Here is a 26,839-nt window from a genome sequence, read left to right as displayed (position 1 = left end):
TGATGGTGTTGTGCTGAGTTCATTGACATATATATTGCTGTATCTATTTTTCTTCCACTATTATTTGATTTATTAAGCGGATCCAATCACTTTGTTTCCATGGTCCCCCCCTTAGCCTCCTATCCCTCTGCCCCTGCACACAATGACATATTACAAATCAAGAATCTGACAGATCAGATGTATTTCATTTATTGGATCAATTTAGGGCTTACCTAGTGAGGACCAGGTTTTGTGATCAAATTGGAAAACCGTAAGAGTGTCTAATGACAAGTCTGAAGTCTTACCCATCAGTTTTAACTGGTGCATATGCTTGTCCTCACTCCTCAATTCTTTGAAACATGATAGTAGTAGAATCAACTTTTTGAGTAAGCTAAATTTTTTTTTTTTTTTTCCATGAGCAAACATAGATTGCAACAAGCAGCTAAAACAGGATAGCAAATACAGCAACCAGGGGCATACCCCATCAAATTACAACAAATGATAAAGCTCATAATTGACGCCCCATTCCACTCCGAGCTCATTGAGATCCGAAGAAGACAATATCTCCAGAAATCAGTGATAATGCTGAAAGGAACAATGGCTCCAAAACGCTGATGCCAAAAAGCTCAATCAAAAACATCAGTAGGAGGAGCAGGAAGCTGATGACAAACAAAGCTCCCATGAACCACATCTTCTATGAGAGGAACAGGAAGCGGCTGAAGAAAAAACAACTACCAAGGCAGCCCAAAAAACACCTGACTAGAGCAAGGCTGAGAGCGAGAAAGCAAAGCAATCTGATGCGCCGCGAATTTGCAGCACGACGAACATGCTCAACCCGAGCAACATCAAGAGCATGCAAAAGATGCCGAATGTCAAAAACAAGAGGCAAGATAGATGCAGGGCACGGGCGAACGCCATTCACAGCCTCACATAAGATAAGAGAATCATTCTCCAAACATAAACTGTGAAAACCAAAAAGACGAGCCCAAAGCAAAGCATCCCTCATGACAAAAGCCTCAGCCGAGAGAGCTGAAAATGCAAAGAAAGACTTAAGGACAACAACTCGCAAGATAACTCCCAAATGATTGCAGAAGACAAGTCCGCCTCCAGCCCATTCTGTGCTGGCAAAGAAGGTGGCATCCAAATTGCATTTGATGAAACCAGGAGCCGGAGGCGTCCATACCACAGAGTTAGAGAGATGAGACGGGGAGGAAAGTCGATAACTGAAGCTGAGCAGCGTCCCGAAACTCCCAAAACACTGAAACGGCTGTAGAAATAACCTGATGAGGGTCAGATATCGAACCATGAAAAACTAAGTGTTCCGAGATTTCCATATCGTCCAAGCAACAAAAGAGGCCAAACTACAAGCATCAACCCCATAGGAGGACACATCAAGCCACCTCTCAGCAAAGGAGCGAACACCCCATGTCTGAAAATCAAAACGAAGAGGAGCGAGCTTCCAAACAAGGAGAGACTTAGAGCAGCCCAAAAGCAAGTGCTCCACCGTTTCAGGTCCCTCTCCACAAGAAAGGCAAAAATCATCAGCAGACAACCCCCTAAGCTTTAAAGCAGCCCGAGTTGGGAGAATCCAATGAACACACTGCCAAAGAAAATGCTTAACCTTTGGAAGACTGTGACAGTTCCAGATAGATGTCCAGCACTTTGGATTAATAGTGGAATGATGCATAGGATGATCAAGAAGAGAAAAAGCCACATGATACGCCGATTTAACAGTAAATTTTCCGTGATCAGAGAAAGCCCACACTTGATGATCCTCACAACGGCGCAAACTAATTGGAATGCGCCGAATAGCAGAGACCACTTCAGCAGGAAAGAGCTGGAAAAGGAGAGGGATACGCCACGAATGAGTCATAGGGTCAACAAGGTCAGCAACTCTATGAACAGCAATAGAAGAATTGAGGCACGGCAAAGTTTCCATGGATGGCACCCAGAAGTCATTCCAAATGCTGAGAGATTTACCATCACCCACAACCCATCTTAGCCCTTTTTTAAGAATAGGCTTGGAGGACCAGATGCTCCTCCACGCCCAAGATGGATTGGACCCCAGACCGGCTTCCAAAAAGGAACAAGAATGGAAATATTTGGCTTTGAACAACCGAAAAGCCAAACCACGACGAAGCACTTGAAAATTCCACGCTTGCTTAGCTAACAGAGCCGAGTTGAACGCACCCGTGTCTCAGATTCCCAAGCCTCCAGCTTTTTTTACTTAAACAGAGCGAGGCCCAGCTAGACCAGTGAACTGATCTAGAATCAGGATTATTGCGCCACCAAAAAGCACGAATAAGCTGCATAATTTTCTCACATAGGGAAGCCGGTAAACGGAAACATGACATAACATAAGTCGGCAAAGAACTTAAAACAGCCTTAATAAGCACTTCTTTACCGCCTTTAGAAAGATATTTCGCTTTCCACGCTGACAAACGATCTTGAACTTTCTGGGAGACAAAATGAAAAACATCAGACTTGGAGCGCCCGATAATGGCCGGCATACCCAGATATTTGGCTTTCAAACCTTCCTCCCCAATACCCAAGATAGAACAAAGCCGTCTCCGTCTGAAGGGACTGGTATTTTTAGAGAAGAAAATAGAGGATTTGGAAAAATTCACCACCTGTCCCGAAGCAAGCTCATAAGCTGAAAGAATGCGTTTGACTGATCTCACCTCCGAACAAGATGCTTGACAAAAGATCAGAGAATCATCTGCAAAAAATAAATGAGACAGAGATGGAGCGCGGCGACAAATTCGAACGCCTGTCAACACTTTCATAAGCATAGCCCTGTGAAAAGCTTGTGATAAACTCTCAGCACAAAGAATAAATAAATAAGGAGATAAAAGGATCTCCTTGGCGTAAACCGCGAGAAGGCTTAAAAAAACCTACTGGCCGGCCATTAATAACAATAGAGAAAGAAACAGTAGAGATGCAGGCATAAATCAAACGAATCCAATGAGAATTAAACCCCATCTGGCCAAGCAACTCAACAAGAAAAGGCCATTCAACCCGATCAAAGGCTTTACTCATATCCAATTTAAGTGCCAAAAAAGACAAGTCCCCGTTTCTTTTATTTTTGAGATAATGAAGAACTTCATGTGCAACCGGAATATTATCAGTTATATGCCTACCCGAAACAAAAGCGCTCTGAGTAGAGCTAATACAAGAATCAAGCACAGATTTGAGGCGATTTGCAAGCACCTTAGCAATGATTCTATAAGCCACATTACATAAGGAAATAGGCCGAAATTGAGAAACTAGAGTTGGAGATTTAACTTTTGGAATAAGCACAATATTAGTATGATTAAAGCTAGACAACATAAAACCCGAGTACATAAAACTGGAGATAGCAAAAACAATATCATCCTTAATTAACTGCCAGTAGTGTTGATAAAACAACGGGGTCATACCATCAGGTCCTGGAGTTTTGAAAGGCGCCATTGAAAAAACAGCATTTTCCACCTCTGCCTCTGTTAATGGACACAAAAGCTTTTGATTCATCTCCGCCGTGATGGTGAGAGGGATATATCGTAAGAAATGCTCCATAGAAGAAGAAGAAAGAGAATGAGATGTGTAGAGCTGTTGAAAGTATGACAGAAAAATATTTTGCAAGCCCACATCATCATCAATCCAACGACCAGTTGAGTCTTCTATCCCTGAAATCCGATTGCAAGATCGACGTTGCAGTGTAGTGGCATGGAAGAACTTTGAAGCCACTTCACACGGGATTTCTGCTTCCAGAACAATTCTTCATCTTGCCAAAGCTGATTAAGAGTTCGTTCAACCGCAACAACCTGGGCATGATTATACTGCGATAAGTTTTCCTGCAAACTCTTCAACTTTGCTTCAGCGTCTGACGACGAGAATTCTGATTGCATTGCTTTGCCCAACCCTGCAAGCGTTCCTTACATAACTTCAGTCTAGCCGCCCAACAAAATAAACGGAGACCCATGAAAACGAGATTTCCAAGCAGCCTCAATAATGGCGTGACAATCCACATGAGAAACCCAACGGGCATCAAAATAAAATTGACGAGCTTTAAAGGAGAAAATAGGTTGGAAATCAAGAAGCAAAGCTACATGATCAGAGCCCGCCACTGAGCAATGGCTAAGAGAAGCTCTAGGAAACAAAAGACGCCAGTCAGAAGAGACCAAGGCACGGTCAAGCCGTTGGCGGATATTTGCCTCCCCGCAACGTTGATTGTTCCAAGTAAACGGAAAACTAGAAAAGCCCAAATCAAAGAGACTACAATCATTGATCAGCAGCCGGAATTTTTGTAAAACCTAAACCGGCTTTGAACGGCCACCAAACTTCTCAGAAGAGTGAGCAATTTCATTGAAATCCCCAATCATGATCCAAGGATACTGCCAATCCTGCAGCAAACGACGAAGGGAACCCCATTGCTCAACACGAACACTAGCATGACAGCTAGCATAGACCACGGAAAAACCCCAACATCGACCTGAACCGGAATTAACGACACTGGAGATATGAAAATCCAGAAAGGCACAAATCCGAACATCCACAGACTCCGTCCACCATAATAATAAACCTCTAGCTAAGCCGCGAGGCGGGACCAAACAAGAAAAAGGAAAATTCACCGTCTTCCGAACCCTTTCCAGCAAAGACTCGCCATTCTTTGTTTCCAAAAGCGCCACCAAACAAGGGGAATGAAGCCGGATCAGCTTCTTCAATTGTCGAACCGTCAGAGGATTCCCCAACCCCTGATAGTTCCATACCAACATCTTCATTGATCATCATGGGGCCATTTAAGGCTGGCTACCTCCACCTTGAGTTTGGATGAACAGGGATGAAGAAACGGTTCTTCCGTTTGCAACGGAGAGCTCGGCAAGAGTCGGGCTTCCTCACGGGTGGTGCACTGCATAGAGGCGTCCCGTTGCAATCTCTTCTGAGGTCGATCAGCCCTAGAAGCCTTAGGTTGCCGCTTCTTACCCACCACAGCCTTCGGCCGCAGTCTAGTGATCGACAAAGGAAGCTGACGAAAATGGGCTGGACTTCTAATAGACTGAACAGTGGGTTCCCCAAGTGCCTTTGGAAATGTTAAAATACTGGCCTCGTTAGGAGTGGATGGATTCTGTCGATGAGCAACTGATGTACTTGGGCCAGCACCATCTTGGACTAGAATGTCGGAGTGACCCTCAACCATAGCCCAATCTTTCTCGTGGGCCAAAAGTGGAGGGGCCAAAAGATGATGGACCAAAACCCCAGGGCCCAATTCTAAATCAGGAGAATTGTGACATTCAGGACACGCTTCATCCACATGAGCCAACTCTGTAGTAGGTGCAGTGTGACGTTCAGGACACGCCTCATCCAGATGGGCCAACTCTGTGGTGGGAGCAATGTGACGTCCAAGACACGCCTCATCAAAAGCAGTGTCAGAAGCCCCATCAAAGCGTGTGTCAGAGGACTGACTAGGCGGCGTTGTATCGGTGACGCCATGAGGCAGAATCGGCAACTGCTCCGCCGACGGCTCAGACGACGCCGGCGATTCTGGCTCATAATCATCGAGATCATCAGTATACAACCATCTTTTGTCACGCGGCTCCTGTAAATGAGACTCAAGACTGTTTATTTAGTATTCGGCCAATCAGTGCCGTAGCGTGAAGCCATGGCCCATATTGATGAACCATTGTGTGAGTAGAAGCAACCTCGGTTTGGCCCCGGCGACAATGTCTGAAACTATGGCCAATGACTCCACACCGGTAACAAAACAGCGGGAGGCGTTCATACCGGATTGGGGCCCAAAAAGTACGACCATTATGATCAGCAAGCTGAACCCCTCGCCGGAGCGGTTTAGTAACATCAATGGAAACACGAAGTCGAAGCACCCTACCTTGCTCTGGGCCTTTATCACGCACCTCCACCTTAAAGCAGTTAGTTAGGTTTATGTTTTACCTTTCCTATTCAATGTCTTCAAGTCGTAGAATTCAGAAGTCTTTTCTTTGTATACATTCACGTTTGTACTTCTTTTATATAGCATTAGTTTTGAGTCTTGACTATTTTTTTAAATACTAATTAGTAACAATTATATTACATTAACCTTTTTTTAGTAGAAAATGAATGGCAACAATTGCGAGCTTTTAGAATGTGGTTAGGAGCAAGTGATAACATTTGTGGTGTATTTTGTTTCTGTTGAGCAAATCATTTGCTTATTAGCTTCTTAAGTGTCGCCTTTCATCATTATTCAGCAATTAAGGTATTAATATTTTTATTTTAACTATGTATCATTTTGCATTTTTTACAATTTTAGATGGACACACAAGAGAATGAGGAAATAAATTTCATTTTATGTGGGAATTAAAGACAAATGTAAAATTACTGATATGGTCACTTGTATCGTGGTGTATTGGTTTATGGTCGAAAGCATAGAAACTATGTATATAAACCTCTTACACAATCAAGGATTGAAAGGCAAAGAATACGGGATAAACTAATGAACAAACATAGAATAAGTTATGAGTGTCGGAATATTACTCATATGGGACCAAAAGCTTTTCAAAAATTATGTAAGATGTTTATGAGAGATGGAGGTCTTTGACCCATAAAATGTGCAAGTGTTGAGGAGCAAGTTGCCAAGTTTCTTCATATTATATCACACAATGTGAGGAATCGAACAATATAATTTCATATATAGTGTGATAAAAACAATAATCTCGCTGGAAGGATGGTTTCTCAAACAACCTAATGAATTGGAAGTTCCCGAAAATACTCAATAACAATACTTTTCATCCATTTTCCAAGGTAGATATGATTAATTTTGTACTCCTCAATATTAATTTTTTTTTTTTTTTCAATTTCAAGGTAGAATTGCATCGGGGCTATTGATGGTACACATTCGTTGAAAGTATCTAATTAATGAAGATGCACCAACATATAAGGGTAGGAAGAATTATCTAACAATAAACATGTTAGTTGTTTATTCATTTAACATAAAATTCACCCCATGTCAAGTCTAGATGGGGGGGTATGACGCCAGACTCGAGAGTTATGAGGAGAGCACTATAAAGAAGAGGATGGATGAAAATCTTATTAATGAAGTGGGTCAGGAGCTTTTAATTAATTAAACTCTAAATAAAGAGCGTGGTCCAATAGAGAAATGTGCGGATCATGCATTAGGGAATACTTGAGGGATTCAATAGCTTCTCATATATAGAGTGACTATGTTGCTAATCAAGTGTGAGATTTGATATATTTATTTGCTTGAGATAAACTTATTTGCTTTTGTTTAATTTTTCTTTTAACTTTTTTAATATTAGAGTGTTTGATTTGATTTGGAGATGTAGAATTTTAAAAGCTTGTTATTAACTCTTACCATGCATACACTTTTTTGTTTCATCTATTTAATCTCTCTCTTTTTGTTCTTTTCTTTTTATTATATTAGTTGTATGTAGACACATATGTAGACACAAAAATGAATAAAAAATCAAGCCAAAGTGATGGAAACAATAGGGATAGATTAGTTTGGACAACACAAATGTATGATATATTTGTGCATGTTTTATATAATTAATATCTCAAGGGGAATAGGATCGACGACACTTTCACTACAAAAGCCTGTATTGAAATGGTTCAAGAATTGAATGAAATATTAGGCATGCATATAAACACAAAGAGAGAGTAAAAAATCGCTTGAAAACAATCAAGAGTAAATTTAATGAGTGTTTTGATTTGTTTAAGAATGGTTTGAATGGGTTTGCTTGAAGAAAGAAACAAAAATGTGGATCGCTGAGGATGAAGTTTGGGATTCTTTAATTCGGGTTTGTTTTCTAAGTGACTCTTTTAAATAAATAAAAAAAAAAAAGATATATTTTGTTTTTTTTTTTTGTTTTTTTCCATTTTGAAATAATGTTAACAAATCTTTTTGTGTTTTGACAATAGCAAAAACCACAAATTGACAAATGGAGGACTACACCTATTTATAACTGTGATAAGTTGTTGGATTTATTTGCCAAAGATAGAGCAAATGAGTTTAATGCAACAAGTACTAAGGAGTGGAATAACCGATGGTGCCAACTTCTAATGAGCTAGGATCCTATGGAAAACATTAATGGTATTTATCACTTGGTGTCACAAAATGAAGTAAATTTGGATAACTATGATTTTATGGATAATGAATTTGAAAATATGAATATGATGTTTCTTGAAACACCTTTAAGTGTACCTTTCCATAGCACGGCTTCATCAAAAGGAAAAAGAAAAAGAAATTCTTCGACTTTTGATTAGGATAATTATATGATTGAAGAGTGAGTCATGTTGGTGAAGCACCTAAAAAGGGAAATGAACTTTAGGAGAAGCTAGTTGTACCAAAAGGGAAAATATGAAAGAGACATCTTTAATGAGTTGGTGGTAATTGGAATAGAAGATCATGCAATTGTTGAGTATTTCATTTTTCTGACTAAACATAACTATCGTGATAGAGTGACACAATTTATTGATTATCTATTTACCCCATCGTGAGAGACGCTTGGAGAAATTGATGTCGCTTTTGGAAATTGATTATGTTCGGTTATATTGTTTTTTACTTAGTTATGTTTTGTGCTTTTTTTGTCGTGGAGTTATTGGGATGTAAACTTTGAGACAATGTGTTTGTGTCATTTCAATGTTTATCCAAAAACATTCTAATGTATTTTCTTTTGTGGAATGCTTACTATTTTATGTTTTTCACTTTTTATGGTCCACTAAAAGTATCAACGGTCAAGAAAACATGAACCAGATAGATGTTTGTCATGAAACAAATTTTTGTTGACAAACATCACTATTTGACATCATATATTGAATCACAGTTGAGGAATATCACATTTTGGCACCAAAAAAAATAATAATAATAAAAATAAAAAAATAAAAAAACCCTCTAATTATCAAGATATATATTCTGTTTTACTTGAAATGGGTAAATGGACTACAATGTGGTACCAACTTTCTAAAAAGTATGATTTAAGTTTGGATGATTATAAATGGGGCTTATATAGACTTAGTGTTATAAGGAGAGATTTGTTCTATATTGAATTCAAATGGAAGAGTGATTTGATATAAATGGGTACGTATGCAGTACTATCCAATAATTTAAGTTTTTTGGTAAATAGTAAGCGTCCACCCGTTACAATTGGTATCAGAGTCAGATCCAATCCTTGATCCGGTATCACACCAAGTACCCGGTCCAGAAAGCGTCTGGGTGAGTTAATTGGTAGGCAGGGTGGCTCGACTGTAACGAGGGTGTTGCGAGTTCGGGTGAGAGAGAATGTTACAAGAAGAGATTTGTCCCACATCGAATCCGATTAAGAGAATAATTGAGTATAAATGAATGGCTATGTAGTACTACCCAGTATATTAAATTTTTTGATAAATAAATAAGCTCCTACCCATTACACTTGGGCTTATGCAAATTGGCTCATATATACTCAGCAATCTTACTTTCATAACATGTATTTTGTAGAAAAATGAATTTGTTTAAAACAGGAGGAAACAAGTAGTCCAAATCAATGTTCAAACCCAAATAAATAAATAAATAAAATTTCAAAATAATTTCCTTAAGATTGAACCATAGCCACAAACAATGGGCAATTGGGTCCGCTAATTTATTGATAGACTGACTATAGGCCTGAACCGGCCCTATAAAAATATGTAATGTTGCTAATGACCAAACATTCAACAATGGTAAAAGACTGAAATTCAGAAAAATCCAACAACACTCCCACCAGCATACCCATGATATGCTAACTAAATAATTCAGGTTCTTGAAATTGTTTGGTCCTCCATTGCTTGTAACTAAAGCCTTGAATTTGGAATCCAAAGCAACACTAAGAAATTCCATCATCAAATATGGTCCATGATACTTGAGGTTTATTTATTTATTTATTTTTTAAAAAAAAAAATTTTGACAAGAAATTCGCACACTATTTTATTATGAAAACTGAATCCTCAACTTATATTTAATAAGTGAGGAAGTACCATCCTTGTTGATGATATTTAATAGTAGTCCCGGAACTGTAAACTTTGTGTAGCTTATTTGTTTTAGGGGAAATGCTATTTGGACGAAAGTCACAAATCTATTCCCTTATAATCGAATGAACATGGGTGTCCTGGTGGCAAGTAAAAGTAGGGTTCACATTGACTTAATCCAAAACATTTGTGGATTAGGTGGCAAACAATTTTGTGACAACTCTACTGATAAAAGTGCTTTCATCAAAAGTATTGTAATTCCAAACAATTTTAGCGATAGATTGTATAAAATACTTTTTATACTTGCATCACTTTTAAATTTGTTTTGTAACATTGTAACTTAAAGCATAATCCATTCACATTGCATGATTACATGTTATAAAACTAGTTCAAACACATCGTTGTACTTGAAAAATAGGATTTATCATTTGAAATAAGAAAATAATCCTTGCATTGAATAGTTGTAGTGAATTGTTAGACCTACTACTTTTATTTGGTCATTTATGCAATAAATAAAAAATTAGGGCCTTTCACTTACTTGTATTTAACATAAATAACTAATAAAAAATTATTAAGTTAGACAACTCATTGCAAGTGTTTAGTGTAAGTATCACTACTCTTTGAAATATTAGAAAAAACTATAGCATCCTTTTTCAATCTTAGTATTCTTTTCTTGGTCTTCTTGATCAAACAAGTAATTTTTTTTTTTAAAAAAAAAAAAAGGAAAAAGAAATACATACAATAGACTTATTTCATAGATAGGAAATACATACATATTAGACTTATTTCATAGATAGGCTTTACCATTTGAGATATTGGACAAAACTAAGATTAACATATCGTGAAGATGAAACCCAAGTGACGTGTAGTTCGAGTAATTGACTTATTCCTCGTGTGATTGTGGCTGAGAGTCTATATTCGAGCCTTGCACCCTATTAGGATCCTTAGGATTCCTACTCTATCAATTTTCAACTACTCAACAATTCACAATGTAAAATAATAAGGTAGAGTTTGAATGAAATTTGAAGACACTAGTATGTATCTCTCAAAGATTAATGTGTTTAATTGTCTCAACGACATCTAAGTATACACATTTTTCAGTTATGTAATTCCCCTTAAGTTTTCTTCTCTTCAAATAAAAAATCTTCAAGTTTTTTTTGAATTAATATTTTTATAAAAATTTATTTTTCTCTATATTGAAGGCAGAGTTTGAAGACTTATGCTTACTCTTATCTCTAATAAAAATTTATTGTTATGAAAGCAGTTTTGTGACAATTTTACTGATAAAAGTGCTTTCATCAAAAGTGTTGTAATTCCAAACGCTTTTAGCGATAGATTGTATAAAACACTTTTTATACTTGCATCACTTTTAAATTTGTTTAATAACATTGTAGCTTAAAGCAAAATTCACTCACATTGCATGATTACATGTTATAAAACTAGTTCAAACACATTGTTGCACTTGAAAGATAGGATTTATCATTTGAAATAGGAAAATGATTCTTGCACCGAATAGTTGTAGTGAATTGCTAGACCTACTACGACCTACTACTTTTAATTGGTCATTGATGCAATAAATAAGGAAGTATGGTCTCCACTTACTTGTATTTAACATAAATAACCAATAAAAAACTATTAGGTTCGACAACTCACTGTAAGTGTTCGGTGTAAGTATCACTACTCTTTGAAATATTAGAAAAAATTATAGCATCCTTTTTCAACCTTAGTATTCTTTTCTTGGTCTTCTTGATCAAACAAGTATTTTTTATTTATTTTTGTTTAAAAAAAGAAAAAGAAATACATACAATAGACTTATTTCATAGATAGGAAACACATACAATATTAGACTTATTTCATAGATAGGCTTTACCATTTGAAATATTGGACAAAACTAAGATTAATATATCGTGAAGATGAAACTCAAGTGAGGTGTAGTTCGAGGTTGGCTTGTTCTTCATGTCTGGGAGTTTATGTTCGAGCCTTGCACTCTATTAAGATTCCTAGGATTCATACTCTGTCAATTTTCAACTACTCAACAATTCACGATGTAAAATAATAAGGTTGAATTTTGATGAATTATGAAGACTCTTGTGTGTATCTCTCAAAGATTAGTGTGTTTAATTGTCTCAATGACATCTAAGTATACACATTATTCAGTTATGTACGTAATTCCCCTTAAGCTTTCTTCTCTTTAATTAAAAAATCTTCAAGTTTTTTTTTTTTTAATTAATATTTTTGTAAAAATTTATTTTCTCTTTATCTCTTATAAAAATTTATTGTTATGAAAGTAGTATTGTGACAATTCTACTGATAAAAGTGCTTTCATCAAAAGTATTGTAATTCCAAACGCTTTTAGCGATAGATTGTATAAAATACTTTTTATACTTTTATCACTTTTAAATTTGTTTAGTAACATTGTAGCTTAAAGCATAATTCATTCACATTGCATGATTATAGGTTATGAAACTAGTTCAAACACATCGTTGCATTTGAAAGATAGGATTTATCATTTGAAATAGGAAAATAATTTTTACACGCACCGAATAGTTGCAATGAATTGCTAGACCTACTACAATTTATTACTTTTAATTGGTCATTTATGCAATAAATAAGGAAGTAGGGCCTCCACTTACTTGTATTTAGCATCAATAACCAATCAAAAACCATTAGGTTAAACAACTCACTGCAAGTATTCGGTATAAGTATCACTACTCTTAGAAATATTAAAAAAAAATTATAGCATCCTTTTTCAATCTTAGTATTCTTTTCTTGGTTTTCTTGATCAAACAAGGTGGGCCTTTTTTATTTTTTATTTTTATTTTTTATTTTCTTTACAAAAGAAAAAGAAATACATACAACAGACTTATTTCATAGATAGGAAATACATACAATATTAGACTTATTTCATAGATAGGCTTTACCATTTGAGATATTGGACAAAACTAAGATTAATATATCGTGAATACTGAAGAGTTTATGTTTGAGCCTGGCATCCTATTAAGATTCTTAGGATTCCTACTCTCAATTTTCAACTACTCAACAATTCACAATGCATGTAGAATAATAAGGTTGAATTTTAATGAAATTTGAAGACTCTTGTGTGTATCTCTCAAAGATTAATATGTTAATTGTCTCAACGGCATCTAAGTATACACATTATTCAGTTCTGTAATTCCCCTTAAGTTTTCTTCTTTTCAAATAAAAAATCTTCAAGTTTTTTTTTTTATTTTTTTAATTAATACTTTTATAAAATCTTATTTTTCTCTATATAGATTATTGAAGGCAGAGTTTGAAAACTTATGCTTACTCTTTTCTCTCTTATTTACATGTCTACGCACATCACATATACACCTCATTCAATTATACAGTATCATTTTTTCTACTTTGTAAATATATAAATTTTGTTCATGAAGAGTTATAGTGTAATGATATTTTCTCGCCTTTCAAAAAAAAAAAAAAAAAAAAATCATTTTTTAGTTTTTGAAAATTGTTTCTATTCTCAAAATTTTTAAAAATTCCATTTCAAACCTTTGGAATTATCACCAAACTGGAGCTATGACATGAGCAATATACATTACCTTAACATTGAAATTTAGAGGATAAAAATGAACCAATGCATGTAGACAAACAAAATAACCCATCTTTTATTATTGCTTCTCTCATTAATTGTAGAATATAATGGAAAAGTTATAGATACACCACTTCAATTAGCCACATCAAAAGCAACCAATTCCAAAGTATCCATAAATAAAGTATAAGAAATTAATATTTAACCAAAAAAAAAAAAGTATAAGAAATTGTAAATTTAGAAGTAAACAAAGAAAGAAGACGAGTCTGTAGAGAAGTGTGAACTTGAAGTGGTGGCGGAACGAAGACTCCTGAGAAGCTCCTCCCTCACTCTTGCCATCAACGTCCCATATTCCTCCAGTAGCACCACCAACATCCCCACTCTCATCATCCTCTCTCTCTCTAAATATTTCTCTCTCTAAAACCCTTGAACCGATTTTTGCAGAAAACTTAATGAGAATGGATATATTCTGCATAATGTAGCCAAATTTATATACTAACAAGGATGGACCAGCTTTTTTGTTCAATTTTTATTTATATATATTTTTACTATTTTTAAATCTTTAATGCACGGTTGATTTGTGACCATAATAAATAATGTTATAATGATGGAATTTGGTTTCACATGGTGACACGTGGGCTCACGCGATAATTTGAAATCATTAAATTTGAATGCCCACGTTTTCTTTTTTTTGCCCAATTTTGCCCCATGCCGACAGTGACATGGTGGTCTTGTTCTGGGTTGGTCTGGCCCAATTTGGCCCAAAAATAATTTAACTTTTCTTTTCTCTACCTTATCTTACCTTAATCACTTGTGTAATCACGTTTTTAACTTGTTTTTTTTATACGTGTTTAATGTGTTTAAGTAGTAGATGACGTTGTGTAGATGATATCACTAATTTGACTAATTAATTTGTCAAAGTTCAAACAATAAAATGGCAATTGAAGGGAGGCTGTTGAGGTTATATATAGTGGGAGCGGAAATCGGAGTTTAAAAGTCATAAAATTTAAATCATATAAAGTGAAAGCGGAAATACCAAAATAACATAATCCAAATTTCACAGAATGGGAATATGAGCAAAATGTGAGAGTGACATCCATTTAGAAGAATTATGTGACTTAGGCATTATCTTCAAGAAGAACAAAGAAAAATAGGTCCATTCGAATTTCTCTGGGGTCACTTCAAGAGAATTCTCTCGATATTGTTCGGCGTATGTGAAATGGATAGTTTACATATATTTGGTAGTGAATTATGAGATGCTCTAAGAAACCTGATATCATTATCATTGAAAACAAAAATTTGCAAATGAAATTATATATAATCTATTGATTGATAATACTTTTTTTCTTTTTGAAGTTTAAGGACTTGTTTGGTAATTGTTTTTGTTTCTTATGTTTTTGCTTCGGAGTACTATAGCGAAAAAAAAATACGAAACGTGTTTGGTAACGTTTGATATAATTTGAAATCATTAAACTTGAATGCTCACATTTTCTTTTTTTGGCCCAATTTTGCCCCAAGCCGACAGAGACATGGTGGCCCTGTTCTGGCCCAACTTGGCTCAAAAATAATTTTCTTTCCTTTTCTCTACCTTATCTTACCTTAATCACGTTTTTAACTTTTTTATACGTGTTTAAGTAGTAGATGATATCACTAATTTGACTAATTAATTTGTCAAAGTTCAAACAATAAAATGGCAATTGAAGGGAGGTTGTCGAAGTCACATATAGTAGGAGCAGAAATCGGAGCGTGAAAGCGATAAAATTTAAGTCATATAAAGTAAAAACAGAAGTGCCAAAACAACATAATCTAGATTACACAGAATGGGGACATAAGCAAAATGTGAAAATGACATCCTTTTAGAAAATTATGTGAATTAGGCCTTATCTTCAGGATTAGGTGCATTCGAATTTCTCTGGGGTCACTTCAAGAGAATTCTCTCGGTATTGTTCAGTATATGTGAAACGAATGGTCTGTATATATCTCGTAGTGAATTATGTGGTTGCTCTAAGAAACTTGAAAAAAAAATTTTGTAAATGAAATTATACATATAATCTATTAGTTGATAATACATTTTTTTTTTTTTTTTTTTTTTTTTTTTTTTTTGAAGGTTTAAGTAAACTCACATGTATTCATAATATTGTTTTTGTTTTTTGTTTTTTTGTTTTTTTTTTAGGTTCCGACACTCAACTCTTAATTTAAAGAGGAGATATTATAACACTAACTAATCCATTTGTTTATACTAATAATACTTAATTAAGTCTAAGTATTAGCAGGAAAAATTATGTTTGTATAAAGAGTTAATGCTGGGTGGATAAGGCTTTTAAGTGAAAGTTTGAGATTGTGGAATAGAATGAAAGCAGCAGACAACATAGTACTTCAAATAATTAATCCTCTTTATGCCGACAGTCAATATGTGACACAAATTCTCTCATTACTGCTGCACCAAACCTTTTTTTCGGTCCCTTTGAATTATGGTGATCAAGAAAAGCCACTTTTTGAATTGTATTATGGATGAATTATGTAGAAATTATTCCCCTTTCAAATATATATATATATCTAATATTTAAGAAAGAAATTGAAAAATACATGCTTAAGCCAATAAGTTCGACAAATTAGACAAAATTGAAAGTAAGTTTTTGTTAGAGCTCATTACGGTAAGAATAATGATTTTTAGACCTAAAATCTAATGGAAAATATTAGTTAAAAGGTTTCTATCCCAATGAATCTAGAGATAAAAAATATTAAATTTTTATTATCAATTTAATAGCATTGCTTAATTAAAAACCATGATATATTCCTACTCCCAAGCCTATCAAGACGTTCTAGGAACTTGATCATGAACCAGCATTATATACTATAATATAGTAGTATTCCTAACTAGTCAATACTTTCTTCTTTAGGAAAGTTAATCAATGCTTTCGTTTGGTCAAATTCCTTATTTCTGTACATTATAGAGGATTTTAAGGGCTTGTTTGCTAATCCAATTTTTTTTTTTATTTTAACTCTAAACATAAATAACGTTTTTGTTTTTGTTGTAGAAATATTAAAAGACGTTTGATTAAAAAATGTTGCAAGTTTGAAAAATATAATGGCTAATTTAAAAGGTCATTACCAAGTATTTAATTTTTTTTTTTTTGGGTATTGATTATCGCTAAAGTACTTGTTGCTAATATATAAAAATATTAAATTGGTGTTTCGACTTTAGCCTACTTTTCATGAAGCGTTTCAATGTTGTAAAAAATAAAATATTATTTACCAAACACGTTACTGCCAAAAACACTACTACAGTAACCCGCCCACAACAAAAGTATAGAAACAAAAAACGCTAACCAAACAGACCCTAAAGAAGTCAAAAAAAAATAAATAAGGTGCATGAACCAGCAATATTTCACACATGAGATGACAAAAATATATAGTGATGCAAATGTACATTTAATTACTCTCTCTTCTTTTACTTGATTTTAATTTAATTTAGAAGGAATAGGATCTAATGAAGACTCTCTTCCATGCTTTCCAGCCGAGAGACCTAGCCTTTGCGAGGGTATAAGATAACTCTAAGCGTTTTAATTTTGGGGGATTAAGAGAAGATGGTGATGTTGATGGTGGCTTTGGTTCTGATTCTTGATCCATTTCTTCATTAATATTGTCTTCTGGATTCCAAAAACGAGCTTCTTTCCTCTTAATCCTCGTCGTCGTTAGCACATCGTATTTGTTGCATATTCCCCACACTGTCACCTTCTGTTGATTAAAATCCACATTTACCGAATATATGCCTGCGGATATCAGAAAATAAAATTATTCAACACCGAAGTTTAATTTAGTAAAAAGAAGCTAAAAGAAAGAGAAGTAAAAGTTTAACTAATTCGTGTAATCTACTGTAAATGAATTTTGATATTTATAAAATTTTCTTTCGAACCGTTAGATGTGTGCATCAATATTTTGAACAATATCACGATTATGGTTTGTTCACTCAGTGGCCCATAGATATTACTTGGACATGGTTTTGGTTTGATCTGGTAGTGTTGTATGCTTGGGCCTGTTTTGACCCTAACACGAGTCTTGCCTATGCTTAAAGACAAACACAAACATTGGCAATTGTGGGCTCATTTTCATAGCAAAATGTTTAAATCCTTTCTGTTGTGACAAGATACAAAAAAATTCAAGATATAGCATAAGCAAAAAAACACACATTGCATTGAACACAGAGATTTAATATGGTTCAGCTCATAGCGAACATCCACGGCTAAGGACAATCATGAAAAGAGTTTATTATGTGAAAAACAAAGGAGATATACGTACAAGTGTCTCAAACCCCTAACGCTCAATACACCCTTTCAAATATCTCTCTCTCTATTTGGATTTTTCACTGTTCAACTTAAAAAAAAATACAAAAATCACAGTATCATTATATATCAGGTTACAAAAGAAATAAGAAACCGAGTCGCAATACTAAAACGGGTCAAAAAAATCACTATGATATCTACACACAAAAACATATAATATGGTCAGTGAATGGGCATGAACAATTAAAACAATTTAGGAGGAATTGATTCCCTAGTTTAATTATGAGGAAATTTAATTTACTGAAAACTGGGACTTAAAAAAAAAAAAAAAAATTGTTACCTTTGAGATGAGCTAAAGCCTTCTTCACTTTCCTCTCACATCCATAGGAATATAAAGGCACCTTCATTTCGACATACTGTGCCTCCACATTCTTGCTCGCCGGAACAATTTGGAGATTATTCTCCATTATATAATCTCAAAATACACCAACCATCAATCTTGTTCTTGACAGTTATATATATATGTGTTTGTATTGTTATTGCTTCTTAGACTTGAAATAAATTGATGGATATATATAGGACTAGAAGTCACTAAAGAGGGGTCAATTAGCTAGATATACATTATCCTCACAAAAGCAAAGTACACAAAATATGGATTCCCGGGAAAAAGAAAGGTCACCATACGTACCCTTTATCTTTCTCTTTGCTTTCTGCACATTCCCTTTTGTTGCTGTTTATCCTTAATTTACTGTTTATGGTGGCTAGCTTAAGTTATTGTCAAGGCATTTCAATTCCAAAGATTCTTTGAATTGAGAAGTTGTTGTTTGTGCTTTGTAGATAGATCGTCAATGGTGACTCAGACAATGAATACAATGTGTCATCAACTTTTATTTGGTCAATAAAAAGTGGCTTGTATTGCATCACCTTTTAATGGCGGGTTTTGGCTTCCATGTGGGCTGTGTTTGCTTAGCAAACAAGTTGTGGAAAGCACCCGAGAAAATGAAATGAGTGATCAATTTATATATATATATAATTCTTCATCGTACATATATATATATATATATATATATATATATATATATATATATTATAACTAGTTATTGATTTGCTGAAGCACTCAATGCATCATTCTTCATAGAATATATCTGTTCTGCCATGCATGCATGTGATATTTGTACTTTTTCTTTTTCTTCATCAATCAGACAAATATTACTCTTGCCCGCGTTTATAACACAATGCTAATTATAACATGGACACACACTGCTATACACACACACATATATATATATTGATTCTTTAATATTGTTTCTTGATGAGTTTGAGCTCCAGTTGAGATTTATTGCCACCGTGCATGCACCAGCTTAGTAAACATAGACATAAATATTAACTTAATTACTTTGGTTGGTTAGTTTTAGTTTTCGTTCTTCTTCAGTTGCTTAAAGTGGTTAAAGTTCAAGTAATGTGTGAGAATGTGAGTTTGAGTTTGAGAATTTCCAATTAGTTTGTATAAAATAGTTAAAGGCTTTGTTTAAATTCAGTCACTCCCTTTAACGGAGCCCTCGATTAATTGGGAATTTGGGACAATACTAGCTTGGTAAAGATATAGTTTGTACAATTTTGTATTTTTTGTTTCTTTGTGTGCAATAGAAATACTTTGCTAGCCCACGACGGAATATCGAACAAAGATGAATGATTTATCATCTAAATATGAGATTCATGTTGTAGCACTCCACTCACAAATGTACCATTTGGAGGCATTCAAATTCGAACTCCAAATTCGAATCATATATCATAATTCTCAAACAAAAAAGAGGTTGCAGGGCACGCCACAACAATCATCGGCGCCACCGACGTCCATCACCACCTTTTACTACCACTACCTTCACTGCTTTCCATCACCATCACTGTCACCATTACCGCCATCATTGTCACCTTCCACTACGACCACCATTCACCTCCACCACACCATTGCTATCATCACCTATACCACCACTTTTACTTTTAAGAAAAAAATTAGGGGTTCGAGTCTTAATAAAACATATATGTGTGAATATTGATTAAAAAAATAATAAAATAAAAATAAAAAATGATGAAGGTTTTGAGATTGCAGCAAAGTACTGCAGTAGGACAAGGGCCATCCGATCACCATCCACTAAAAGTAAAATAGGACACAGATCTAGGTTTTTAATTAATCAACAACCAATGGTAGTGTCCAGTTCCGAAGTTTGGCACGTGCGTGACACCGCCAGATTGGGCCACGTCAATGAGTGGGCCCAAACATAAGATGTGGTGTTTGTTTGTGTTCGCGCTTATTGAGAGACGATGAGTCAGATCTCATCATATTAGAGAGTGGTCCCACCATGTGAAACCCAGGCCTCTGATTTCTCAGGGAATCTCTAAAGGACCCCATTCCTTTTTATCCACTTTTGTCTCTCCCCTTAATTCTGTGACATCCACAAATTCCTAAATAGAAACTAAAAAATTCAAACAACATAAAATATAAGATGTATTATAAAGTTTAAGGAGAAAGAATGAAGAAAAATAATTTAAGTTCCCGATTTTATTGATAGAGACAAGGATGAATACGCAGGCTATGACGAATATCAATCCAAAATTAGAGTTTAAGTTGCTCCTCGTTGCATACTCTCAGATGAAATCCAACGTTTTCGGGTCTTTCATAATAACTTTCTTATTATATATCCAACTACCTTGACAAGTATGTAATACCATTTCATCCACAAAATTTGGACGAGCTTTAATTGTATTTTTTGACATGATTGGAGAAAATTATAGGAATATCTCTTATAGTTTTCACAATTACACTGGCCTCCTTTAATAACAAAACGTTATTACACATACCTTTCCTTACAGGTATACTGTTGAAATGTCCTCAAGTTAATTTAGTAAATGATTGAACTACTCATTTTTATTGGTTGAACTTGAGATGTACATTCTATCTTTCTAACACCATCTTTATCCCACAATTGGGTTTTCAATTTTCTTTGGTGGATTGGTGTTTGTTGGTCACCAATTTGGGTTGGGGTTTCAATCTCCATTCAAAGCAACAATGGAGATATCGAAAGATACACTGGTCACACCCAATTTCTCCACCATGATTCACATACTTTATATCCCTTTTTGCCCGTTTGAAACTGAAGATCTGGCATCAAAAGATTTACAATCATGATTCGCACATCAAAAGATTTACAATCATGATTTGCACTATCGATTACGGTTACGGTATAACGGACTTGGATAAAGTCAGTATAAACTGGCCGATACGAGTCGCATATCGAACTTGAAAAAGGGTTGCTTATCGAACGATACAACAAACCATGTGTACAATAAATCAAATCACACACACACACACACACACACATATATCTAGTCCATATGGAAAAATTTGGGTAGAACAAGACATAAACAGGAAACTCACGGACTTTTGTATATACATACCCCAAAATCATGATCTATATGTATCGGTGGAACTATTCACATGGCCAAGAACTATTATACGTTTTATTTGTAATGTTAAGGTATACATACACACAAACATGCCATAGTCCCCTATTCTTACTCTATTTATCTCCAAATTTATGGTGTTTATACTTGAGGGTGTAGTATGTATATATATAGGTCAGTGGGAAAAGGGTTTGTATTTTGAGTGTTCTGTATGTAGAGACTAGAGGATTGAAAGCCATGGGAAGTATATAATGTGAGTCATAGGCAGCGGAATGTATACAGGAAAGTTTTTATTTGTTTTATAAAACAGATCTATGTCGTTACCAACTTTACTTATTTTAGCAATTTAAACAGTTAATCACATGCAAATAAAATAAAGCAAAGTATAAAGGTAGAGATGACACCAGGATTTTAGTGAGGAAACCCAAGTTGATAAAATACGTCAACTGTTATGGGAAAAACCTCGTGGACTTGTGCAGTCCAAAGTAAACCAATTCACTATGCTTGAAACAAAGTATACCGAACTTTGACTCTGGCTCACACCCTATCGTTCTACACCACACCAACTGCTGACAATCCTCTGGCTTTGCGACTCCCCGTACAACATCAACTTGATCTCAGGCTTACACTTGATATTTATAGAAGAGTAGTAGGTAGATCAGACAACACTCCACGAATGCTCCAACCCTCTCAAAGTGTGACTGCGTTTACTTTTGTTCTTCAATCGTCTGAATGATGTAGAAGAAGATCTGCTTCGTCTGATCGATGTAAATACGACTGTATGATCACGATCAGGATTCGAACACCACAACTCTAAACTAAGTGTTTATGTGTATATGTTCTAGAAAGATATCAGAAAAAATCAACTCTGATTTTCTACAAAAATAATCTTCCTAAGGCTTTAAATAAAATTTGAATAATAATGTAAAAGCCTTTTTTCAACCAATGTATATGACATGGTTTATATAGAGTTTAGAATGACCTAATCCTTCTGAAAATGATAAAATTCGTGCATAGGATTTGGTACAATTCTAAACCAACTAGGAGAGAAATCTTAAACAGGAAACTAAACTTTCCATAGGCTATCAGGACTCTTGAACCTGTTCAAAGAATTGGGAACCGGTTCAAAAATGGCAGAATGTATTTCGATGCCAATGTTGAAAACTTGAACCTGTTCAAAGAATTGGGAACAGGTTCAAGAATGGCAGAATGATTTCTAGATGAAATTCTAATGGCTTGAACCTGTTCCAAGAATCATGAACAGGTTCAAATCTACCAGACTTGAAATTACCAAATATGGAATGTGTCTTAACCTTTTTGGATTTCTTCCTAACATGGTGTTCTTTCTTTTCTGTGATGATCACAATTATAGCATCTTTGAACAACCTTCCAAATTCATAGTCTCCGTCGATCTTGATAACTTGCATTACAAGTAACTTAAATTACAACTCGACATGGACTTGTTATGTCTACGACAATTGCCAAAAATAATTAATATCTCACATATAAAGCGATTTAGACAGAAGCAGTTATGGAAAGAGAGATGTAGTCTCTCTCCACCCTAAAAATCACTCTTTGCAACCAAAATACCAACACAATTGATTAATTTTATTTTTCATGTTAGTTCCAAAATTGATTCGATCTGTCCTCTGCCTCAAGATTCGAGATCGTGGTACTTTGACTAAAGATAAGGTCATATAGTCTCTATTTTTTATTTAACTAATAATTCCATATATAAGTATGTTTATATAAGTTGAGAGGTAATATGAGAATTTTAATTTATTAATGACATCAGCAAATTCCGTTCTTGACAGTTAAAAAGGAGGTCTGTGAAATAACGTTTCATTATGAAGGGAGGATAATGTAATTTTAAAGATTATAAAAAAGATCCTTGTAATTATGACAAACTATAAAGGAAGTTAGTATAATTTACCCCATTTTAAAATATTACTGGTGTCGTAAAAATTATTATTGATAGTTGTTACTCTTCCTAGAAGAGGAAAATTTGCTACAAAAAAAATATATGAGACAATGAAAGCAAATCTCATAGGAGGAAGCTCTAACTTAACCTTAACATTTTCAAACTAATTGAATGAAACCCCATTATGGGACTATGCTAAGAAATATTACTTGATCTTCATAGGAGAAGGCATAATTCATTGGTTTTTATAACGCAATGTGTTTATTCGAACTCTTTATCTTTTACTTTGAAATGGCAGGAAATATAACTGTTGATAGTTGGTTCTTGATGATGTGAGGAGATCATTCCACGTCTATCAGGAATGCTGAAATCAGAGGCTGAATGGAGCTCTAAGCTAGCACAAGGGATTCTCCGTATTGGAGATTGAGAGAGAGAAGGCAAATTTGTTTAACACCCTATGGTAGCTTGAGCCCTATAAGACCATTCTTTATGGTTATGGTTGTAGTGGAATATATCTGTCTTGCCCCTAAATGATGAGAGTTTGGTCATATTTTTACTAATTCATCTCCGGATAATGCCCCCGGTGGCGGGGGGGTAACCTCCCCTTAACCATTAGTCGCGGAGGTTAACCTTCCTTTGACTAGTGGGCTAAAGGGCCTTCTTCTTGACTGATAGAACGTCAGGAGGGTGGCCTGAGGCAACGTGCGCCTTGGTCCAAGTGATGTAATAATGGTTCTGTGTTAAATCCAGGTCTTATCAGTCAATCAACATATATTTAATGTATTATGTGGTCTTTACTACTCGAGCTTAGTTATTGCGTATTAAACGTTCCCTCCCCCTTGTGTAGATCTCGAGATAAGGCGAATCCTTGGAACTCAGCCGCCTAACCACTGATACTCAGATTCCCGCAAAGTAGGAAGAGATATGAAAATTGCTTGGGACTTGCCTTCTTTGGTCCCGAGTTTCCACACTTCCTTTAAGCTATGATCAGTTAAGTTTGAAGCACCCGAGCTCCTATGCAGGGGGAGCTCAGGGTAAACAATTAAGTTTGAAGCTCTCGAGCTCCTATGCAGAGGGAGCTCGAGGCGAGCAATTAAGTTTGAAGCTCTCGAGCTCCCATGTAGGGGGAGTTCGGGATGAACAACATAGATGATCCAGATAGGGAGGCCTCAAAGATGGTGCATGGCGATGTTGGGAAACGTGCAAGTTTTTAAAACTTTTGAGGGATTTGCAATCATGGATCTTGATTTATCACATAGAGACAAGTTTTATGCAAAGATAAATAAAAGATAATGTATAATTCAATAAACAGATTGAATACTTACATCAAAGGTCTGAGTAAACCTTTTGAACTTTCCTCTAAAGTGAATGTTCTCACTTATTGTAGATCCATTTAGCAAGATCCTTTCTCCTTCTTCTTGATTATTATCTTCTCTTTAGGAATCACCAATATGCCTTGATGAATGACCTTGGAATCTAGGCTTGTGGTAGCCTCCTTTAGCAGAGAAAACAAAACCCTAAAATCACTGCAAGAAATTTGGTTTTTAGGGACAGTCAAATCTGTCCCTAAAAACCCCAAGACCGTCCCTAATGATCAAAATCATCCGTCCCTAATTATTGCGTGACAAAAGATCTTTAGGGACGGTAAAAAATGACCGTCCCCAAAAAACTCGGCTTTTAGGGACGGTACCTACTGTCCCAAATAATACTGTCCCTAAAAGGTATTAGGGATGGTAGAAACCGTCACTAATCATTTATATAGTAGGGACAGTTTTGGTGACTGTCCCCAATACATGTAGTATTAGGGACAATAAATACCGTCCCTGATACATAATTCTTTTATTTATTTTAAAATTTGTGACAGCTAAAAACTGTCCCTAATACACTTTTGATTTTTTATTTATTTTTATTATGTTTTTATTTTGGGCTCGGTTTGATTTGTGTGATTAAAACATTATATGTTGCAAGTCCAAGGTATGAAGGAAAAAAAAAGAGAGATTGTGTATGCAACTTTTCTGAATCGGGACAAATTTTGAAAAAAAAGAACACAGTTAATATGTTATCTACCAATATTAAGTTCAGAAAAAAAATTATCACAATAGCGCTATAAAATCTATAAAAACTTCAAGCTCTTAATTTCATAATGAAACTATAAAATCTCTAATTTTTTAAACAAAAACTACAAAATATTCACTGGCAGCTTTAACATCAAATGGTTTCAACATCCTCATAATCAGGCATCACTGCTCTAGCCATTCCAAATAGTATCAGCTTTAACATCAAATGGTTTCAACATCCTCATAGTCAGGCATCATTGCTCCAGCTGTTCCAAGTAGCATCTTCCATGCATCTCCTATATGTTTGAATCCAAGAGAAGTGAGAGAAATTAGGAAAGTGAGAAAAAAAAATAGTGAAAAATAAGAAAGGCTAAATGTGATATCTTTATGTTATACACATGATTAAATAAAAGAGAATTATATGACTCCAAATGAAGATATTACAATGATAAAATGATAAAAAGAGAATGGGGCCAAGGAAGTGATGAAAGCCATGATAATCTCTAAATTTAACAAAGAACCCTTAACCATGCACGAAATTCCAATTTCCCACATTGTGAGGCCAACTCAAGACCTTGTGTATGTCTTAGATTAAGTTGAGTTCTATTTTATGTTTACTTTTAACCAATTTAATACTAGTTATTCTTATTTGTGATCTATTACATTAATGTGAATATGGTACTTAATAAGGTAAATATTTTGTACGTAAGGCCTCTTCTCGTGGGTTAGGGCTTAGTAGGGTCATTATGTTTGCCATTAGGTGATCTAATTTAGTTTTACTGTATAATTTATAGTTTATAATTTTAGATTCTTAGTCCAAGTATAATAAGCAATGTCCACTAGCTTATATGTGAAATGTAAACCATCTGCTCTTCTAATTTAGTAGATGTTACTTTAGAATTTATAGCTGATTTGAAACTCTCAAGATTTTGTGATTTAACCATAACCCCGTTGTGATGACTATGGCATTCTAGGTGTGTTCCCAAAATGATGTTTCCCCAGTTTTCTCTTCTTAAAGCAACATGTTCCCATCATTTCAAAACTCGGGAACAAGCATGGTAGAGGATTAAATATATGAATATATTCAAAATTTTATAAGGAAACAAATAGAATGTTAATATCACAGTAGAAAAAACTGAAATGCAATTAGAAAGTAATACTTCCTAAACGCAAATTATAGGCTGCATACAAGAAGCAAGATATAAATCTAGAAGCACTCACCTGTACGACATATGGAGCCAAGCTACCAAAAGAATTCTGAATGCCATAATAAACTGCAAATAGGAAATCAGAAAATAATTATTCAAATTTAGGGTCTCATAAAAATTCAACCACCAACTAGGAGATGTTATATGCAAAAAAAAAAAAAAAAAAATACCTGTTAGAATATATATAACTTTTAGTTCTTTCAACTGACCAGCAAGAACCAACCCAATGGCTACTGTTCCATATACACAGAGTAGGAAATGCCTGCATAAGCACTAAAGAAGCACTCAACACAAGTAGAATCAAGAATCATTATGGAGGCAGCACATGCACTGTAATACTAATTGGGTTGGGTGAGCCAAACAGTTCATTTATATGGTGCAAATGTCACACA

The 26,839-nt window shown here is 34.9% G+C and overlaps 3 protein-coding genes across 4 annotated transcripts; all 3 read right to left on the bottom strand.

The window, feature by feature from the left end:
- Nucleotides 1–358: 358 nt before the first annotated feature.
- LOC132271532 (uncharacterized) lies at nt 359–4,963 on the bottom strand. 2 transcript variants are annotated; one of them, XM_059772932.1, is made up of 2 exons: nt 3,399–4,963; nt 359–2,749 (listed from the first exon to the last, which is right to left on the bottom strand). In XM_059772932.1, exons 1-2 carry the CDS (start codon nt 3,532–3,534, stop codon nt 2,142–2,144), a joined length of 744 nt encoding a protein of 247 aa, XP_059628915.1. In that variant the 5' UTR covers nt 3,535–4,963; the 3' UTR covers nt 359–2,141. The 2 variants fall into 2 exon arrangements, with proteins under 2 accessions (XP_059628915.1, XP_059628916.1); XM_059772933.1 differs by having other exon boundaries at nt 359–2,698; nt 3,399–4,960.
- LOC132270149 (uncharacterized) lies at nt 3,909–4,725 on the bottom strand. Its single transcript, XM_059771351.1, has 3 exons — nt 4,590–4,725; nt 4,300–4,450; nt 3,909–4,209 (listed from the first exon to the last, which is right to left on the bottom strand). Exons 1-3 carry the CDS (start codon nt 4,723–4,725, stop codon nt 3,909–3,911), a joined length of 588 nt encoding a protein of 195 aa, XP_059627334.1.
- An 11,913-nt stretch (nt 4,964–16,876) lies between the features above and the next one.
- On the bottom strand, nt 16,877–18,332 carry LOC132268618 (protein SODIUM POTASSIUM ROOT DEFECTIVE 2). The gene is made up of 2 exons (XM_059769444.1): nt 18,140–18,332; nt 16,877–17,289 (listed from the first exon to the last, which is right to left on the bottom strand). Exons 1-2 carry the CDS (start codon nt 18,264–18,266, stop codon nt 16,988–16,990), a joined length of 429 nt encoding a protein of 142 aa, XP_059625427.1. The 5' UTR covers nt 18,267–18,332; the 3' UTR covers nt 16,877–16,987.
- Nucleotides 18,333–26,839: the final 8,507 nt, after the last annotated feature.

This window comes from Cornus florida, unplaced genomic scaffold, assembly GCF_030987335.1.
Source record: "Cornus florida cultivar Cherokee Brave unplaced genomic scaffold, ASM3098733v1 CherokeeBrave_3.0.0_Hap2_Chr08, whole genome shotgun sequence".
NCBI classification, from domain to species: domain Eukaryota; kingdom Viridiplantae; phylum Streptophyta; class Magnoliopsida; order Cornales; family Cornaceae; genus Cornus; species Cornus florida.
This window is presented reverse-complemented; position numbering and strand designations above follow the sequence as displayed.

Bases quoted from the DNA above. Each gene is read 5' to 3' on its own strand.
- LOC132271532 (XM_059772932.1), bottom strand. From the start codon at position 3,534: ATGGAGCATTTCTTACGATATATCCCTCTCACCATCACGGCGGAGATG. The intron at 2,750-3,398 runs GTATGACCCCGT...AAGTGTTGACAG, and splicing joins CAAAACTCCAGGACCTGATG to GCGTTCGAATTTGTCGCCGC.
- LOC132270149 (XM_059771351.1), bottom strand. From the start codon at position 4,725: ATGGAACTATCAGGGGTTGGGGAATCCTCTGACGGTTCGACAATTGAA. The intron at 4,451-4,589 runs GTGAATTTTCCT...ATTCCGGTTCAG, and splicing joins TGGAAAGGGTTCGGAAGACG to GTCGATGTTGGGGTTTTTCC. The intron at 4,210-4,299 runs GTTTGGTGGCCG...GGGCTTTTCTAG, and splicing joins ATTGCTCACTCTTCTGAGAA to TTTTCCGTTTACTTGGAACA.
- LOC132268618 (XM_059769444.1), bottom strand. From the start codon at position 18,266: ATGGAGAATAATCTCCAAATTGTTCCGGCGAGCAAGAATGTGGAGGCA. The intron at 17,290-18,139 runs GTAACAATTTTT...TGATATCCGCAG, and splicing joins GGCTTTAGCTCATCTCAAAG to GCATATATTCGGTAAATGTG.